Genomic DNA, 20,188 nt, shown 5'->3' with positions numbered 1-20,188 from the left:
TTTCTTTCTGTCAAGCTCTAATATTTCTTCATTATACTCCACCCTATCATGTGATTACACACATCGAGTCTGTGCTGGAGGTGTCTTCTTGTCATTATCATTTCTGATCTCTACCCAAACTACTTTGACATCCTGGTTTCCTGAATTTAGATCATCCTTCACTGTTGTACTAATTCTTATTTTCCAATTTGGGATTTGGGTGTTGCTAAGTCTAGCATTTGTTGCCCATCCTAATTGCCCTTAACCTGAGTGGTTTGATGGATCATAATAAATCAATTCAATAACTCAGCAACCTCTCTGCCTTTTCCTCGCTGTCCTTCCTAAACGTCAAAAACAAATGACATGGATGTTATCGTCACCTTTACAGATGACACAAAGTGGTTGGGAGAACCAGAGGGTATAATCTCAGAATTCAGGTTCACACATTTAGGAGAGAGGGAGGGATTTCCTCTCTCAGAGGTTAGTACATCTGAGGAATTCTTTACTATAGAGGGCTGTCAAAATTGGGCTGTTAAGTGTATTCAAGTTGAGGCAGACAGATTTGTAATTAGCAAGGAAATCAAGAGTTATGGGGAGAAGGAAAGGAAGTAGAATTGAGGATTACAGATTGGCCACAATCACATTGTATGGCAGAGCAGACTCAAAGGGATAAATAGCCTATTTCTGCTGCAATTTTATATTATTTTATGTACCCTTCAATATGTAAATCCAAGCCTCTGTTGTCATACAGCTATATCTTTACAATGGCTACCTATTTATTTCTATTTGTGTTGTTATTTCATCTGTTTTCTTTTAACTGTTGCATACATTCACATACAAAACATTTAGATTTTGCCTTCATTTTTGTAGTCTTTGACCTTATTTTTGATTCATTGTTAGATGTGTACTTTCTATTCATTCCTGTCACTGCCTGTTTATCTCTTCTTATATTAGTGCCTTCCTCTCATGCCTTGTCTCTGTTCTCTGATATTGCATAATATCCCAAATCTGACCTTTGCCCATGATTTAAATTAAAACCCTCTCTGTTTCTTTGGGTATGCTGCCCATTGAAACACTGGATCCATCAGATAGAGACCATTTCAGTGGTACATTATAATCCGAGGGTCTGGGTGGGATACTCTTCGGAAGGTCGGTGTGGACTTGTTGGGCGAACGGCCTGTTTCCACAATGTGGGCATTCTATGATTCAATGTTCTGAGAAACTAATCAAAGAGTTTTGTAAAATGAAAAGACTTGATGGTTTTTGAAACTCTATTTGAATCTTTGGTCCATAGGTACCTAGCTCTTGTTCATCCATTCCGTCTGACAAGTTTCAGAACCAGGTCAAAAACTATTAAAATCAACGTCTGCCTTTGGGCAATTTCAATTCTATTGGCCTTTCCTGCCTGGACACACGCAAAAGTCATTAAATTTAAAGATGGCTTGGAAAGCTGTGCTATCGATTTATCTTCGCCCCAGGATATACTTTGGTAAGTGTATTATAAAATTAAGCTCCTAAATGCTTTGGAAGTCATTTACTTTTTAATTGAAAATTGCATGGAATTTACAGCGCAAAACAAGGTTATTCAGTTTAATCAATGTATTCTAATGTTTTTGTTTCAAATGAGCCTCCTCTCACCATCCTTCATCCTATCAGTGTAGCCTTCTGTTTCTTTCTTTCTCACATATTTATCTAGCATCCCTTGACATATATTTACACTATTCTCAACTTTTCCATGTGATAACACATTCCTTATTTTAACCTGTCTCTGGGTGAAGAGTTTTAATGCAGCATCTCAAATTAATTTGGTAAGGAATTATACAGCATTTCATAATACTATCTAATAAAACAAACCTGTCTCCACTTACAAAATATTCGAAGATTTTGCTTTTGTTATCTCTGAAGTTGAAGCTTGTGCTAAGGTATTTAAATATACCATTAAACTTATGTTAAATTAATTACACACTTTTCACAGATGATATTAACAACGTTCAAGAATCATTTCTTCAGCAGGGGTCATTCACTTATATTTTTGACACAATGCTTCATAAATTTCATCTCAAATCTGCTTTGGAAATAGATTTCATGAGGCAGTGGGGATTGTCCCTGCCTCCAAACCAGAAGTTCCAGATTCAAGTCCCATTCCTACCTTTGATGGGAAAGGGAGTTGTGTTGATATTATGGCTAAGCTGGTTGAGTATCAATTTGTAAATCCTTCTAAGATACACCAATGGAAAGCAGTAAGATTGGGAGAAATTTCTGGTCAGTGATGTGAAGTCTTTATCATCACAATCGTTAACTCCAGATTGTGCCATGTAAAAGTACATGTTGCCAAAGAAACTCAGACTTTTTGGGTGATCACTTGGCCTGACAACCAATGTGGGCTGCATTGATGTCAAGAACATTGTGTTCTGGTTGGGGTGAATTTGGGACCTGTCTCCGTGTCCTTCATGTGCTGTAGATTGAAGGCTGAATTTTCCCAGACCCTGAACAAAGTGGGCAATGGTGAGTCCGTTGAGAAAATGTAGTGAAATGTGAAAAATTAGATTCCTGACATTGCAGAATAGTCATTCTGATTTTCTTTCTTTTGTTTCGAAATATACTTTATTCATAAAAAATATCTCTGCGTATATACAGAATCAAAAACGCAGTTTGGTTCTGTTCAGTAGTATAGCAAGGAAACAACAAATATTGGAGTTTGCCTCGATCCAAACAAACCAAAGACATATATTTAAATACATTTGAGGCACCAGGAGAGTCTGATAACTGAACAGACCCATATTTAACTTCAGCAGGAATTACAAGACAAGAACCTTGCTAATGAGATAGAGTCATAGAGTTGTATAGCAGGGAAACAGATCTTTCAATCCAACTTATCCATGCCAACCAGATATTCTAAATTAATCTAGTCCCATTTGCCAGCATTTAGCCCTTATTCCTCTAAACCCTTCCTATTCTTGCACCCATGCAGATGCCTTTTAAATGCTGTAATTGTACCAGCCTTCCACCACTGGCAGATGTTGTATTTGCATGCATTAGCATCTATTATTATTATCCATTTTCACTTCATTCATCTGCAGTTACAATTCTCTAACACTGTGGAGAGAAGCTAGACAGTGACAACTCTCAACATGAAAGTCACATTGGGTACCTAGTGAGTCCAGCTCGCCACCTGTGCCTCCAAAGCCTCTATGTTGGTGACAATCCTCTCAAAACCTCAGGGCATGCTTCATGGGTAGTACTGTCTGTAATCGCCCCCTTCCATGGAGGTTTGTATCGGACAAGCACCAGCCTCCCCACAGCATCATGGCATTACTCCACATCACTTAGAATATAGTAATCCACTTCAATGCTGCAGCTTGGAGCGCATCAACACCTTGCATTGTAATGATGGTAGAAGGCAGCTTTGTAAACAAGGACAGGCATCCATATCATGGATTTGACCACTGTTCATCTCAGGACTCCTTACTTGCTCTCCTAATGCTCACTCACTGTGCACCTACTTTGATGTCCCTAGAATCCCCACCTTGTATTGCTTTGCCTTTTTGAGTATTTCTGCATTATTCAGAGCTTACGGGCTCAGTACACCTATGTTTTGCCTTGCCTCTTACTGTAGATGCAAAGCCTGGCAGTTTATCATGTCTGGCAGCAATGATCGGTCAAGCAAATAGGCATGTTACTTTATGGCACCATGCTATGTTAATTCACACCTGCAACCAGATGTATACACAGCAAATACAATGGATGCATTTCATTGAAATGGCGATGTCTGAAAATCTTAGGGGAGTAGTCCTCAGTCAGATAAAGGGGAAATTTTCTTCAGTCAATACAGATTACCAGCATAGTAAACCAAAGGCTTCATGCATTATCAGTCCAGGGACTTGGACACAATCAGTCGGGCTCTTAGGGCTGTCAGGTCAAGGGTCCCATAACATTACAATCAAGGGAATAGATTACCTTCAGTCATGCAGGTCTGGTACAAGGGGATTACTAGTAATTCAATCATGAGATGCACAGTCAGGGGTTTGGTCATTCATCAGTCTAGCCTAATCTTCCAAGTTGGTCAGGGGTGGACCGCTGCCAATCTAGCAATGACAATGACATTGCTGAGCTACATTGGGTATTGGGGCAAAAATAGCACTCCCTTACTCGGGTTTCAAATATATGACACACAGACAAGTTGCCTTTGTAGTGCAATTCTTATAACTGCTGATACTGAGCCATTCAGACAGGTAATGATTTAAAATGACAATATCTTTAGAATATGAGCTTCTTATTCCATTTGAGTGCCACCCTTGTCATTGATGTGCCCTCAGAAACTATACTTTTTTGCTTCCTTCATACTACATATGCTGTCAATAGTTATTCATGGCTGATGACCTGATGAATCAGATGCTTTAAATATGGTGGTAGAGCTGGAAATCCCATCACGTCCTGGCATTGGAACATAGGAACAGGAATAGGCCATTCAGCCCATTGCAACTACTCCACTGTTTAATACAATTATGGTTGTCAAACATTACAATGCTTTTTACCATGTCCATCCCCATAACCCTTTACATGATTGGTAGTCAGAAATCTTTCAATCTCTACTTTAAACATATTCAAAGTCTAAGCTTCTACACCCATCTAGTAGAGAATTCCAAAGATTCATAATACTCCAGGTGAAAGAAATTCACCTAATCTCGGTCCTAAATGGCATTCTCCACCATTTGCAAATTTGGAAACATTACATTTGATCCCCATATTCAAATCATTATTGTGAACAGCTGGGGCCCATGTGCTGATCCTGACAGAACTACGATAGTCACAGCCAGCCACACGAGAATGACCTATTTATTCCTACTCTCTTCTTTCTGCCTGTTAGGCCAATGCTTGACCCACACTAGCACACTAGCTCCTATCCTAGGTCCTTCAGTGTTGCTGGCCAACCTCCTGTGAGGGATAGTCATCAAGTGCTTCTGCCAATGCTGTGTGCAAGTTAGTGTGAGAATGGTGCCATGGGGGTACAATACCCATAATCAGGTGAACAGCAGAGACTTGCATGAGATAACTCACTAGACCTTGCAGAAAGAAAATAACAATGAAATTCCCGAAATTGGCATTTAGCCCAATTATGTATAAGTCAACCCTGGCACACCTACTTTATGGAGGAGAACTGAAGAAGAAGATTGCCTGAATGTGTGATGTTACTATTTGGATATATAGGTTCAGTTGTTAATCATAAGCATTGTGAGAGGTTTCCGACATTTGAACAGCTGTAAAATGAATGGAGAACAGATGGAAAGAGGTTTACTTTAGAGTCAAAATCGACCAAAGAAACCTTATTTCTCACTTCACCAAGGTAATTAATGAGTTAGTTATAGAAAATTGGCAAACATGATGTAAGCTTATGCAAGTAATACAGCAAATATTAGGAGGTCTCCCAAAATGATGTGGTAAATCAGCTCTAACATGGAAGATAAAAACTGAAGGAACTGCAGATGCTGTAAATCAGGAACAACAACTAAGTTGCTGGAAAAGCTAAGCAGGTCTTGCAGCATCTGTGAAGGAAAAAACATAGTTAACGTTTCAGGTCCGGTGGCCCTTCATCAGAACTCATAAAGTAGGTATGCCAGGGTTGAATTTTACATTATTAGGCTAAATGCCAATTTCATGGTTATTTTCTCTCCGCGTGGCCTAGTGAGTTATCTCATGTTCTGAGGAAGGGTCACTGGCCCCAAAACATTAACTCTGTTTTTTCCCTTCACAGATGTTGCCAGACCTGCTGAGCTTCTCCAGCAACTTTGTTGTTGTTTCTCAAATATAAGAGTTAGTTGTCGATGCCCTTCTTAGCACAGCATGGGTGCTTACTCAATCAATACATTGTGCATGTTCCAGTTGGAGATGGAAGATCATAGTAGCAATTGCTGCTCTTTCTCAATAAACATACAATTGCATTCCAAAATTCACATTGCACCACAACTTCACTGCATTGGTAATGTTAAATGAAGAGGCAGAGCAGTGACAAAACTCCCCCAGTGGAATCTTCTTAAATATGCAGAACTGTGGCTGTATTATTGTAACCTTGAAGTCTCAGCATAAATTGACTTCCACTTGCAATGACTGAATCATTCTCAGTTCACTACGTGCAGTATAAATATTCTCCAAAGAAAGTGCATTGAGAGAAAATATTTAAAATATTCTTAAACTCCTACTATATTTCAGTGGAATAATATAACTAGCATGTAGCTCCATTGTAGCTTTGTGGTAGTGTCCTATCTCTGGGCCCAAAGGCAAGCTTCAGATGATTGTGTGAGAAAATTCGTAAAGCCTTGCAGAGAGAAACCGTCCATTGACAAAAATAACACTTGGCTGATTCTGGGTAAGGTTCAATACATTGTTTCAGTTTGTCTTTAAATGATGATGACACAAAAATAGGTAGAAAATTAAAGTCAGTCTAGTGGCTTTGTTCGATCGTCAGATGGAAAATGCCATTTCGGGCATCACTTGATAAATGTTTTATTCGATGGTCACAATCACCAAATGACAAAACAATTTTAAAATAAGACAACAGTCTTACCAATTATTGGCAGATTCGGATCAATGTTCAAACGTTGTTTAATAACCAGCAAAAGTTAACATACATTCTTCTATTCTTTTTTCAGGTATACATTGTACCACAGCTTAACTTCCTTCTTCTTTCCCTTACCACTGATACTACTTTGTTACATTTTGATTTTGTGTTATACATGGGACATCTACCAAGAAAACAAGAGAACTGGAAGGTAAATAATTTATTGTGATCACATACTTTATATTCATGATATCTAAATGAGCTATTTACTCCAAAATGTTACAGTTGTTTTTTGTTAACAAAATGTCCAACAGGTAGAATTCAATCTTTATGTTTAAGAGTTTTAAAGACGGGTATTAAGAAAGCCACATATTGCGTATTAGAGTTGCATGTACACTCTTTCCTTATTGGGACAAGTACACTTACCATTTCGTAAATAAGCTGGTGACAATTTGGTAAGAACCAATGCTTTGGAATTCCCAATAGCACAAGGATGCTATCAGTGTTTCGCCATCTAACATTATGTAGTTTGTCAGCAACAGAATAGATGGGATTCCCCACAGTTGTCTAAAAAAGATTTATGCCAAGCAGAAGGGCTACACCTCCAATTACATAAACCAAACTGCTCTAGTCAATCATTGGCAGATCTGGAAGTATTACAGAGCCATTTCAGGTATCAAATGACGATGGGAGATTGAGTCAGAGGCAACGTGACCGTGAACAAACATTTTCTCCACCAGTAGTAAGAACTTACAACCATAAGTTTGATCTGTAATAGACAGAGCAGGATCACAAATTCCTTCTGAACAATGTGATGAGTAATCATTATACAAATGAATTACATAGGAACATTAAGTACAAGAAAAGATCACTTAATCTTTCTAGGCTACACAACCATTCAATTATACAGTTATGGTTTTGTACCTAAGCTCAATTTACTGCTTTTGCTCCATATCTCCTGATAGCATTACCTGATAAAAAGTGCATCAGTCTTAATCTTGAAAACTCCAACTGCTGTAACATCCTTTGTATAGTATACAACCTACATTATTCTCCTTAGAAATGTTTGAACACAAACCATTGCATTTCACTGTCTATGGACAAACTGACATTATCAATCAAAAGCACAGATAGGGGACATGCTGTCGGGTCAACTTAGCAAGAATGGTTAGGATAGTTAATTGTAATGTCAACAAAAGAATGATAATACACCAAAACTGTCCATTTGAGGAAGTGATAAAACTATTGAAATGTAAATGTCAAAAACATATAGAATAGCAAAAACTGTCAGGGAGCAGCATTCTATGCATTTGAGGCCATAGCCTTATATACATCAGTCTTTACCCTGATCATAGAATCACACAGAATCACAGAAGTGTGGTTGTATGGAAGAAAGCCATTCAACCCATCATGCTTACATCAGCTTATTAAATGAGCATCATTACCCTGTACGAATGTCCTGCTTTTTTCTCCACAACCTTGCACTTTATTTTTATCCAAGTAATCATCTAATGCCTTCTTGAATACTCCAATTGAATCTTCCTCCACCAAACTTCCAGGCTTTGAATTCAACACCCTAACTACTCACTGAGTGAAAAGGTTTTTCCAGGCTTCACTGTTGCTCCTTTTACAGATTATTTTAAATCTATGCCCTCTTGTTCTTTTTTTGAGTGGAATAGTTGCAATGAAGGAGGAAACTGTTCGGTTCATTGTGTTGTGCCAGTTCGCTAAAAGCGAAAATACATTTGTCCTCCTCCTATCCATCTCCCGTCCATAACTCTTGATCATTTCTATTCATATGTTGAGTTAATTCTCATTTAAAAGCCCATTTGATTGCATCTGCCTCAACCACACTCTCAAGCATCACATTCCAACTCTCACCACTCATTAATGTTACAAACCCTGTAGAGGCACATAATATTTAAGAAAGAGATTTGAGGCTTGGGTGCAAATGATCATGGAAATCATTGAATCACGACAGCATGGAAGGCAGCCATTTGGACCATCGAGTCCACACCAACCCTCTGAAGAGTATCCCACCCAGACCCACCCCGTATGCTCTCCCTGCATTTCCCATGGCTAATCCACCTAACCTTCACCAGAAACTGTAGACAATTTAGCATGGCCAATCCACCAAACCTACACACCTTTGGACTGTGGGAGGCAACTGGAGTCCTCAAGGTACCAGGGATGGACAAGGTCAGAAATCACACAATGCCAAGTTATTGTCCAACAGGTTTATTTGAAAGCACAAGCTTTCAGAGTCTTACTCCTTCTTCAGGTGCTAGTGAGAGAAGTAGCTTCAGACATAAGTTTTAAGTAGAAGATCAAAGGGTCACACCACTGATGAGGATGTACGAAACAAACTTAAGATGCTGTTAAATCTTTAATCAGTTGGAAGGTTTTAATTGATTAATATGTATATGTAAGTCCTTGAATTCCTTTGAAGTCACTGTCCTGAGAGAACTAAAGACTTTATAAGTGTAAAGAAGAGCTGACGTTTTAGGTCAGATAGTGCATGTTAGATGTGAGGCCTTGGGTAGGATCAGTTTGTGTTCTGATCTGGGGTCAGACTAGTTTTATTTCTAAAGTAGGAATTTATAAAATGTCACATTAACTGACTGTGTATAAATTGTATGTTTTTTGAACAAAATTTGTATCTGAAAATACAAATTCACCCTATAGATTTATATATGCGTGCGTGTGTGCATGCGTGTGTGTGGGAAAGAGTGTGTGTATTTATGTGTGAGAGTAGGAAAGAGCGTATGTGTGTGGGAGAGAGAGAGCATATGTGTGTGGGAGAGAGAGAGAGGGACAGTGCGTATGTGCCCAGAGTTTCTCACTCAGTAAGTTTACAAACAGTTAGAATAGCTGCTCAAGCAAAAACAGAAAATGCTGGAGAAACTGGGCAGGTCTGGCAGCAGAGATAATGGGAGCTGCAGATGCTGGAGAATCCGAGCTAACAAAGTGTGGAGCTGGATGAACACAGCAGGCCAAGCAGCATCTCAGGAGCACAAAAGCTGACGTTTTGGACCTAGACCCTTCATCAGAAAAGGGTCTAAGCCCGAAACATCAGCTTTTGTGCCCCTAAGATGTTGCTTGGCCTGCTGTGTTCATCCAGCCCCACGGGTCTGGCAGCATCTGTGAAGAGAGAAGCAGAGTTAATGTTTTGTGGTGGTATAACTTTTCTTCAGAAGTGGAATCTCCAGCACTGTTTGTTTCAGATTTCCAGCATCCACAGTATTTTGGTTTTACCTGAGAACAGCTGCTCATTGCTTTCTGTTGATATTTGAATTTATGCTTCAATAAGATTTGAACTGGATACAGAGTCTCTATAGCAAGCAAGATCAGCAGACTGAATTAGTAAGAAGTCACTAATTTTATATGCTTCATTTTATTTTGGATTAGACAGGCATTTCTATGGCCACAAACTTGACTCTAAAATAGTATGTTGCCCCCCACCTCCAGCACTAGCATTAAGAATATCTTGGAACTTCTACAGGGTGTTCTACAGAGGGAGGGTGAACATCCAGTGGTCGTGATACACATTGGTACAAATGATGTAAATGAAAATAGGAATAAGGTCCTAAAAGCAGAGTTCAGAAGCATGTTAAAAAGTAGGATCTTAAAAGTAGTGATCTCAGGATTATTACCAGTGCCACATGCTAGTCAGAAAAGAAATGACAGGAAATGTCATATAAATGTGGCTGAACAAATTATGTAAGGGGAGCGTTTCAGATTCTTGGAGCACTGGGACTAGTTCTGGGGCAAATACAGACTGGATAGTTTGCACCATGGCAGGACCAGACAGATGTCCTAGAGGGAGTATTTATTGGAGTGATTTGGGAGAGATTAAATTAAAATGCCAGGGGATGGAAATCTGTGTAAAGAGTCAGTGAAAGGGGAATCGAGGATAAGAATAAAGCAAAATAGGGAGTAAGAAAAGTGAAAAGCAGAGAAATTAAGGGCCAAGATCAAACAGGGACTCAGTGAAAAAGAATGGAAATGGAATAAGTAATACTAAAAAGACAAACCTTAAGGCTTTATGCTTTAATGCACATAGCATTTGCAATAAATTGCAAAAATTAATTATGCAAATAGATGAATGATGTAGTTAGTATTACAGAGAAAAGGCTTCAGGGTGACCAGGGATGGGAACTGAATATCCAGGGGTATTTAGTATTTAAGAGGGACAGACAAAAAGGGAGAAGTGGTAGAGTTGCATTGCTGGTTAAAGAGAAAATTAATTCAATAGTGAGGAAGAATATTAGAGCTGATGACGTGGAATCTGTATGGATAGAGCTGAGGAACACCAAAGGGTAAAATACATTAGAATGGGGATTATATACAGACCCCTAAACTATAGTGGTGATTTTGTAAATAGCATTAAACATGAAATTAGAGATGAATGCAATAAAGGCACATTTGCAATTATGGATGACTTTAATTTGCCTACAGATTGGGCAAATCAAATTACTAACAATGCCATCGAGGAGGAATATGTGGAACTGTGCACCAAATGGTTTTCGGGACTAATACATTGATTAATACATACACACCATCCCAGAGTAGGCCTTGAGTAATGAAAAAGGAATAATTGGCATTATTGTTATGTGAGGCCTCTTGAGGTAGGTGACCATAATATAGAATTCCTTGTCAAGCTGTAGAATAATGTAGTTGATTCTGAGACTTGGGTCCTGAATCTTACAGAGGAATTTATGATGGTCTGAGGTGTAAGTTGGCGATGATAGATTGTTATTAAAATGATAACAATGGAAAGACAAAGGCAAACATTCAAACATGCAATTTTGTAAATGGAGTCACAGTTGAATGTGGTCAAACAGCCGTGAAAGTATAAGCTGGATATTGAGGGGCTAAGTATACAGCCTTGTGGGACAGCAATGTTGAGGATTATTATGGAGGAGCTATTATCGCCAATGCTTGCTGATTGCGGTCTGCGCATCGGGAAGTCAAGGATATAGTTACAGAACGCAGAGCAGAGTCCTAGGGTTAGGCGTTTGGAGATGAGTTTTGTTGGGATTATGGTGTTGAAGGTGGAGCCAAAGTCAATAAATAAGAATCTGACGTAGGTATCCTTATTATCCAGATATTCCAGGAATGAAAGTAGGGCCAGGGAGATGGTGTCTGCTGTGGATCCATGTAATGGCAGGCAAATTGTAGTGGATCAAGGCAGCCTGGGAGATTGCAGTTGACGTGTGCCATTATTAACTTCTTGAAGCAATTCACAATGATGGAGGTCAGAACCACCAGGTGACATGTTGCCTGATCTTATTTGGCACCAGGATGATAATGGCTTCTCACATCGTAGTAAGGAGAGGTTAAAGGTATCTGCAAATACTCCTGCCAGCAGATCGATGCAGGATCTGAGTGTACGGCCAGGGTCTCCATTTGGATCAGTCACTTTCTGTGGGTACACCCTAAAGAAGGCCAATCTCATGTCTTGCAACAATGAATGGGGTACAGGTGCACCCAAGGTGTCGGAGCAGGTAACATCATTTTACTGACCTTCTGTTCAAAATGAACATGGAATGCATTGAGCTCATCGGGGAGGGATACATTAGAACATAGAACATAGAACATTACAGCACAGTACAGGCCCTTCAGTCCTCAATGTTGTGCCGACCTGTCATACCGATCTGAAGCCCATCTAACCTCCACTATTCCATGTACGTCCATATGCTCATCCAATGACGACTGAAATGTACCTAAAGTTGGCGAATCTACGACCGTTGCAGGCAAAGCGTTCCATTCCCTTACTACTCTCTGAATAAAGAAACTACCTCTGACACCTGTCCTATATCTTTCACCCCTCAATTTAAAGGTACACCCCCTCGTGCTCGCCGTCACCATCCTAGGAAAAAGGCTTTACCTATCCACCCTATCTAACCCTCTGATTATCTTACACGTCTCAATTAAATCACCTCTCAACCTTCTTCTCTCTAACAAAAACAGCCTCAAGTTCCCCAGCCTTTCCTCATAAGACCTTCCCTCCATACCAGGCAACATCCTAGTAAATCTCCTCTGCACCCTTTCCAAAGCTTCCATATCCTTCTTATAATGCGATGACCAGAGCTGTACGCAATACTCCAAGTGCGGCCGCACCAGAGTTTTGTACAGCTGCAGCATAACCTCTTGGTTCCGGAACTCGATCCCTCTATTAATGAAAGCCAAAACACGGTATGCCTTAACAGCCCTGTCAACCTGGGTGGCAACTTTCAAGGATCTGTGTACACGGACACCGAGATCTCTCTGCTCATCTACACTACCAAGAATCTTATCATTGGCCCAGTACTTTGCCTTCCGGTTACTCCTACCAAAGTGCATCACCTCACACTTGTCTGCATTAAGCTCCATTTACCACCTCTCAGCCCAGATCTGCAGCTTATCTATGTCTCTCTGCAACCTACAGCATCCTTCGTCACTATCCACAACTCCACCAAGCTTAGTGCTGTCTGCAAATTTACTAACCCACCCTTCTACGCCCTCATCCAGGTCATTTATAAAAATGACAAACAGCAGTGGACCCAACACCGACCCTTGCAGTACACCACTAGTAACTGGTCTCCAGGATGAACATTTCCCATCAACTACCACCCTCGTCTTCTTTCAGCAAGCCAATTTCTGATCCAAACTGCTATATCTCCCACAATCCCATTCCTCCGCATTTTGTACAATAGCCTACTGTGGGGAACCTTATCGAACGCCTTGCTGAAATCATATATACCATATCAACCAGTTTACTCTCATCCACCTGTTTGGTCACCTTCTCAAAGAACTCAATAAGGTTTGTGAGGCACGACCTTCCCTTCACAAAACAGTGCTGACTATCCCTAGTCAATTTATTCTTTTCTAGATGATTATAAATCCTATCCCTTATAACCTTTTCCAACACTTTACCAACAACTGAGGTAAGGCTCACTGGTCTATAATTACCAGGGTTGTCTCTACTCCCCTTCTTGAACAGGGGAACCACATTTTCCATCCTCCAGTCATCTGGCACTATTCCTGTAGATAATGACGAGTTAAAGATCAATGCCAAAGGCTCGGCAATCACCTCCCTGGCTTTGCAGAGGATCCTAGGATAAATCCCATCCGGCCCAGGGGACTTCGCTATCTTCACACTCTGTAGGATTTCTATTACCTCTTCCCTGTGAACCTCAATCCCAGCTAGTCTAGTAGCCTGTATCTCAGTATTCTCCATAACAACATTGTTGTTTTCTAGAGTGAATACTGTCGAAAAATATTCATTTAGTGCTTCCCCTATCTCCTCTGACTCCACACACAACTTCCCAGTACTATCCTTGATTAGCCCTAATCTTACTTTTGTCATTCTTTTATTCCTTAAATACCTATAGAAAGCCTTAGGGTTTACCCTGATCCTATCCGCCTACAACTTCTCATGTCTACTCCTGGCTCTGCTGAGCTCTCTCTTTAGGTCTTTCCTGGCTACCTCGTAGCCCTCAAGCGCCCTAACTGAGCCTTCACATCTTATCCTAACATAAGCCTTCTTCTTCCTCTTGACCAGAGATTCCACCTCCTTCGTAAACCACGGCTCCCGCACTCTTCAGCTTCCTCCTGCCTGACAGGTACATATTTATCTAGGACACACAGGAGCTTTTCCTTGAATAAGCTCCACATTTCTGATGTGCCCATCCCCTGCAGTTTCCTTCCCCATCCTATGCTCCCGAAATCTTGCCTAATCTCATCGTAATTGCCTTTCCCCCAGCTATAACTCTTGCCCAGTGGTATACACCTATCCCTTTCCATCACTAAAGTAAACATAACAGAATTGTGATCGCTAACACCAAAGTGCTCACCTACTCCAAATCAAACACCCGGCCGGCTCATTACCCAGTACCAAATCTAATGTGGCTTTGCCCCTTGTTGGCCTATCTACATACTGTGTCAGGAAGCCCTCCTGCACACACTGGACAAAAACTGACCCACCTATAGTACCCGAACTATAGTGTTCCCAGTCAATATTTGGAAAGTTGAAGTCCCCCATGACAACTACCCTGTCTCCCTCAACATTGTTGTCAGCGAATCTACTTGACATCACTTTGTAGCCTGTTGTATCATGTAAGCCTTGCCACAGTCAACATGCATTTAGCCTGAGACTATAGTTTGGTCTGGTACTGTCTTTTGGCATCCCTGATGACTTTGCGAAGATTGTACCTAGATTTCCTGTGTAGATCAGTGTCACCTGACTTGAAAGCATCAGCCCTGGGCTTCAGTAGGGAGGGGATCTCCTGGTTCATCCTTCATTTCCAGGTGGGGAACACTCGGAGATTATCTTCTTTGGCACACAGTCCTCTATACACTTACTGATGAAGTCTGTGATGGTAATGACATACATATTTATGTTAGCCCTTGAGTTCTTGAATATGGACCAATCCTCTGACTCCATGCAGTCACGTAGGAGCCCATCCGTTCCCTCAGAACAGCATTTGTATGACTTCTTGTACTGATTTCAGTTTCTGCTTGTAAGCGAGGAGAAGGAACACAGCCTTGTGTTTGAATTTCCCAAAATGCGGGCAGGGAATGGAGCGGTAGGCCCCTTTGAGCTTGTGTAACAATGGCCCAGGATGTCTGGGCCTCTGGTAGGACAAGAGACATGTTGGTGGTATCTTGGTAGCACACTTTTGGTGTTGGCCTGGTTGAAGTCGCTGGTTATGATGAACAAGGTTTCAGGGTACGTTGTCTCAAGGCTACTTGTAACAGCATGTATTTCATCAAGTGCGCCTTTCACATCTGCGTGGGATGGGATGTGAACTGCGTTAGAATTGCAAGAGTAAACATCCTGTGGCAGGTAGTAGGGATGGGCTCTTCACCATTAGATACTCAAAGTACAGGGAACAGTAACTCAATACAGTCGACACGTCTGAGCACCAAGAGGTGTTAATCAGGAGACAGACCCCTCTGCCTTTGCCCTGCCTGAGGACATTGTGCAGTCCAATGGGTGGATTGAGAAACCCTCAGGTTGTAAGGTACCCTCAGCTGAAGCAGGAGTGAGCCATGTCTCTGTCAAACAGAGCACACAGCAGCTTCTCAGTTAGGATCTCTTAGTTAGAATTATATTTGCTGGAGTTCAGAAGAATGAGGGGGGATCTCATAGAAACCTATAACATTCTAACAGGAAAAGACAGGATAGATGCAGGAAGGATGTTCCTGATGATGGGGGAGTTGAGAATCGGGGATCTCAATCCAAAGATACACGTTAAGCCATTCAGAACTGAAGGATAAATTTCTTCACCCAGTGAGTGATGAGCCTGTGGAATTCATTGCCACAGAAAGCGTTTGAGGACAAAACATCATATGATTTTAAGAAGGAGTTGGATATTGCACAAATGGGGTTGAAGCTAAAGGGATCAAAGGATTTGAGTGATGACTGGAAACAGGTTATTGAGTTGGATGATCAGTAATGATTGTAATGAATGTTGGAGCAGATTTGAAGGGCTGAATGGTCTATTTCTGCTCCTGTTTTCTCAGAAAATTAAAAGAGACAGTTTAAAATGTATAAAGCTTATAAAACTTTACAGTCAGAACACTGCACAAAAAACATTCTTCCTAATATCCGCACTATATCTTTTGCTGTTGACTTTAAATTGATATCTGCTGGGCTCTCCATTTTGAACCATCAAAACCTTTTCGATCAGCAGGATTTTCAGTTTCTGCTTGTAAGCTGGGAGAAGGAGCACAGCCTTATGTTTGGATTTTGTAAGCTTTATATTTGGATGTTTGTGCCAGATTTCTGTTTGGATTCTGTGTGGTCAAGCATTTTTTTTCAAAGAGGCCTCACATCCTGTAACAGAACTGGTTGAAATGTGAAGAATGTCCTGTGTTAGAATGTGCTAGAAAACAATAATATTTAAAGCAGAACAAAGTTGTTCAGACTTAAATGGCTGAAGTGAAATAAGCCTCACTTAAATAAACAATGTTTTCTTCTTATTGTTTAGATATAACACAACTATCCCCAGAGCACGGCTCAAACGACTAACGAAGATGGTCCTGGTGTTAGTGGGTATTTTTGTGGTGTGTTCAGCACCGTACCATGTGATTCAACTAATAAATCTCAAAATTAGTCAGCCCACTTCTGTTTATTACATCATTTATTACATCTCCATCTGCCTTAGTTACGCCAGCAGCAGCATTAACCCCTTTCTCTACATATTGCTCAGTGGTAATTTCCGAATGAGGTTGGCCAGTTGCACAAAGATTCCAATGAAAGTGACTGAACGTGAAATTATTAACATAGAAAGCACAGTGAAGCTGAGTTACTGAATGAAAAAATCTCTTTTATAAGCAATATGTTTGTGTTTTTGAAGTGTTACTGTGTAGGTGAGTACAGTATTGTTGATTTCACTATCCAAATCAACATATTTAACTTAATACAATTTGTAACTTCATCTTTTTTTTTACTTTCAGTATGCAGTTTAATATCTACTGGATGTATAAGGTATCTTACATCAATGAACATTTTAGTGACTGCCCTTTCAGTGTGAATCCAACTAAAAAAGAATGAGATATGACACTATCAGAGAGTTAGCAAGGACAACAATTTCAAGGGAATATGGGTCTGCAATGTAATTCCAAGGTTCAGATCGCACCTCAGAGTTGAGGGGGCAGCTAAAAAGATTGCACTGATACAATAGCGAGAGCTTCTCAAAGATCAAAATCCATTGTCAGAAGAGTAATAATCAAAGCCCTGAAAGTGCAGTTCCCTTGTTGGTTGCACAAATCTAATCTCTACTCAATAAACGCCAACAATTTGTTTAATTGAGATAAGTAGCATCAGCAGTGTATGTGTAAAAACATTGGCAAACTACTATATAGCTCATATTATACCTGCTCATACGATTCAATCTCTTCTTACTGCAAACTACAGCTGTTGGTTTAGCAGGAGCTTTATTAATGTATGTATTTCTGTGACTGTGACAGCAAGGCTTTAACCATTATTAGAAATGTAATTGTATGTTTTGTATTTATAATTATGTTTTCAAGTTTAACACAAGTTTTGAGAAGAACATGATACAGATAATAGCAGTTAGTTCCATATATATCATTGATTACTATCATGTCTTGTGTTTTTCAGTTTGTAATTAAAATGAAATAAAAGAATGTAGTAATTAAAGAACAATATTAAATAGGAGGTCATAAAAATTTGATGTAAACTGTTAAGAAACTTGTGTATTAAAGTATTCAAAAAGTATATGAAAATATGTATAAGTGCATGCACTAAATGTCAAAAGATTATAATCCAACTTACTGTTCGTTTAGAAAATAAAGGCCTTCAATCATGTGCTCTGGTCAAAATTACATCACCAGACTATGTATTTGATGTTAACTAATTGAAATCCTGTAGCATTCCCTACTGACAAAAATCAAACTAAAATTTTGATAAGTTCATTCTCTCCTGCTTCATGAAGTTGTTCCTGTTCTTCACTCCCATGCTGTAATTCTTGGGCTGGAGTTACAAGGAGGGTCAGGGATCTGACACCTGAATGAATCCTGGGTCCCACCTTAGCTCAAAGTTTTTAGAACATAGAACAATACAGCGCAGAACAGGCCCCTCGGCCCTCAACGTTGCGCCGACCTGTGAACTAATGTAAGCCCATACCCCTGCACTATCCCATCATCACCCATATGCTTATCCAAGGACTGTTTAAATGCCCCTAATGTGGCTGAGTTGACTCCGACTGAGTTTTGTAGTAACCTATTTAGCCAGGGGTGGAGTTTGGCACCCAGTTATTGATATCAGTGCTTCTAGGAGCTGGTTGCCTAGTACCAGCACAAGAGCAAGTGGCAACTATGATGAATGATGCCACTACCTTGTCAGTTCGATCAGGTAGCCAAGAAGCCGAATACGGTGGAGTGCAGCTATGGATGTCAAGGTGAGAAGCAATGTTTTTGTTGACCCACGTTCCCTTGTTTGGTCAGGGATGTATAAATAGTTTTGAGCCTCAAAGAATCATGATTGGGTCCGATGGTGAATCAGCAGCCATGCACAAGAATATTGGGGTTCAGCTGTTGAAAGTTGTGTGCAAATTAATAAGTTCTTTAATCAACTTGCTGCATTTACCACTCCCTCTCAATGTTGGCCCATTGCAAATTCAAAAGATGTCCCCAAGGCAACATCCTGCACTGATTCTGAATTCTAATCTGCAGCAGGTTCCTACTCCATGGCCCTTTGAAAATCTGACCATTTCTTTTTCTCCTTGATTTCACTGCTTCCACTTTCCCTTCCACTATGGGGTCCAAAACTCCAAAAGGACTGAATTTCCTGAACAACCCTCAACATGAAAACCATGATTTCACATCTTATAAATTTTACTTTAACAAGCAAACTAATTATAAATTGAAGATGAATTGTCAGTAAAAGTTAAATACAAATAATCTGAATTTACTCAAGCAGAATTCTAGCTCTTTTTCTGTAGGTATTTAACTTCTGATCCTTGCTGACGGCAGCACCAAATGAACCTGAATTCCTCGGTAAGGGACTTCACCAAATTAGGGCACTTCTGCAAAATCTTCTTATCCCTATTCCTGACAGTCCTGATGGTGTGGATCTCTCACAAACTCCCTTGTCCAAGCCTCAGTGACAACACATGTCCCGTTTAATGCCATCATTATTTTAATGTGACAGAAACAACTGTAACATGCTGGTAGTTGGCTTGTGTTATATGCTAGATCCAACCTTAATGTGCTTCTTTTTGCCAATATGTCACAGTCTCTTCTGAACTCAGTTAAGTTGGTCTGTTTCCATTTTGCATTTGTGGGCCACATGGTGTTGAGCTTCTATGACCACATCCTCCCGCACCCTTTTTATTGTCGCCTGAACAACAGCTAACCACTGTGCATGAAGGGCTTTCATACGAGGTGGGTGATGAACATGTACGCTGTCATCCAGAGGCCTGACCACAATGAACATGGGAATGAAAAATATCCTAAGGACACCAGTTGAACTGTTCCATTGCTCTAAAGGTTCAGTGTCACAAGCAACATCAGAGATATAGCCATGCATGTACATCACTCCAACTGCTGGATGCAATGCATCAGGAAACACCACAAACAGCAGAGTTCATCATACAGTGCCCATTTGTTTCGCACTCGGACTATTGTTATTGGTTTATGTCTGTCTCTAAGGCTGTCCCCTCTGCAGGCTTGTTTTCTACTCTGTTGTCTTTCTCTTCTGTAAGTTCTTCTTTCTCTGTGTATGGTTGTCACCGGTTTGCACTTTTCCTTCCTACTCGCGTATGTCTTTTTTAAAGTCTTTCTTTCTATTGGGGCAGCTCTGAACTACCTGAACCACTGGCAATGAATCAATAAAAAAGTGACAGTGAGCTCAAAACTCTTGATTCCCCCAGACATTGTGGGCTTTACCAGCATATTTGCCTCTGAAACAATTTGCTTGCAAGGTCCTTTTTAAAATAGAGCATAATCATGGATTCCCATCTATGAAATTGCAGTACCATGAATTAATCATAATGCTGAAAGAACTGCCTATATATTTTCTTTATTCACTCCTGAGATGTTGACTGGCTGGGCTAGTAATTATTGTCCATCCCTAATTGCCCTGGAGAAGGTGATACTGACTGCTTCCTTGAACTGCTGCACTCGTTGGAGTATAGTCCT

General features: G+C 40.2%; 1 protein-coding gene across 5 annotated transcripts in view; it reads left to right on the top strand.

Moving 5' to 3' along the window:
* The window catches only part of mchr2a (melanin concentrating hormone receptor 2a), a 47,345-nt gene extending 29,590 nt beyond the window's left edge, over window positions 1-17,755 (top strand). For all 5 annotated transcript variants that reach the window (XM_048531688.2, XM_048531687.2, XM_048531685.2 and 2 more), the window contains 3 exons: window positions 1,274-1,468; window positions 6,627-6,746; window positions 16,513-17,755. In XM_048531688.2, coding sequence (XP_048387645.1) covers window positions 1,274-1,468; window positions 6,627-6,746; window positions 16,513-16,837 — 640 coding nt within the window. In that variant the 3' untranslated portion in view covers window positions 16,838-17,755. The remainder of the gene's footprint in view (window positions 1-1,273; window positions 1,469-6,626; window positions 6,747-16,512) is intronic.
* The last annotated feature ends 2,433 nt before the right edge of the window (window positions 17,756-20,188 follow it).

The sequence above is a fragment of the Stegostoma tigrinum genome, chromosome 4 (assembly GCF_030684315.1).
Source record: "Stegostoma tigrinum isolate sSteTig4 chromosome 4, sSteTig4.hap1, whole genome shotgun sequence".
Lineage (NCBI taxonomy): Eukaryota > Metazoa > Chordata > Chondrichthyes > Orectolobiformes > Stegostomatidae > Stegostoma > Stegostoma tigrinum.
The sequence above is the reverse complement of the archived record's forward strand: the minus strand, read 5'-3'. Positions and strand labels throughout refer to the sequence as shown.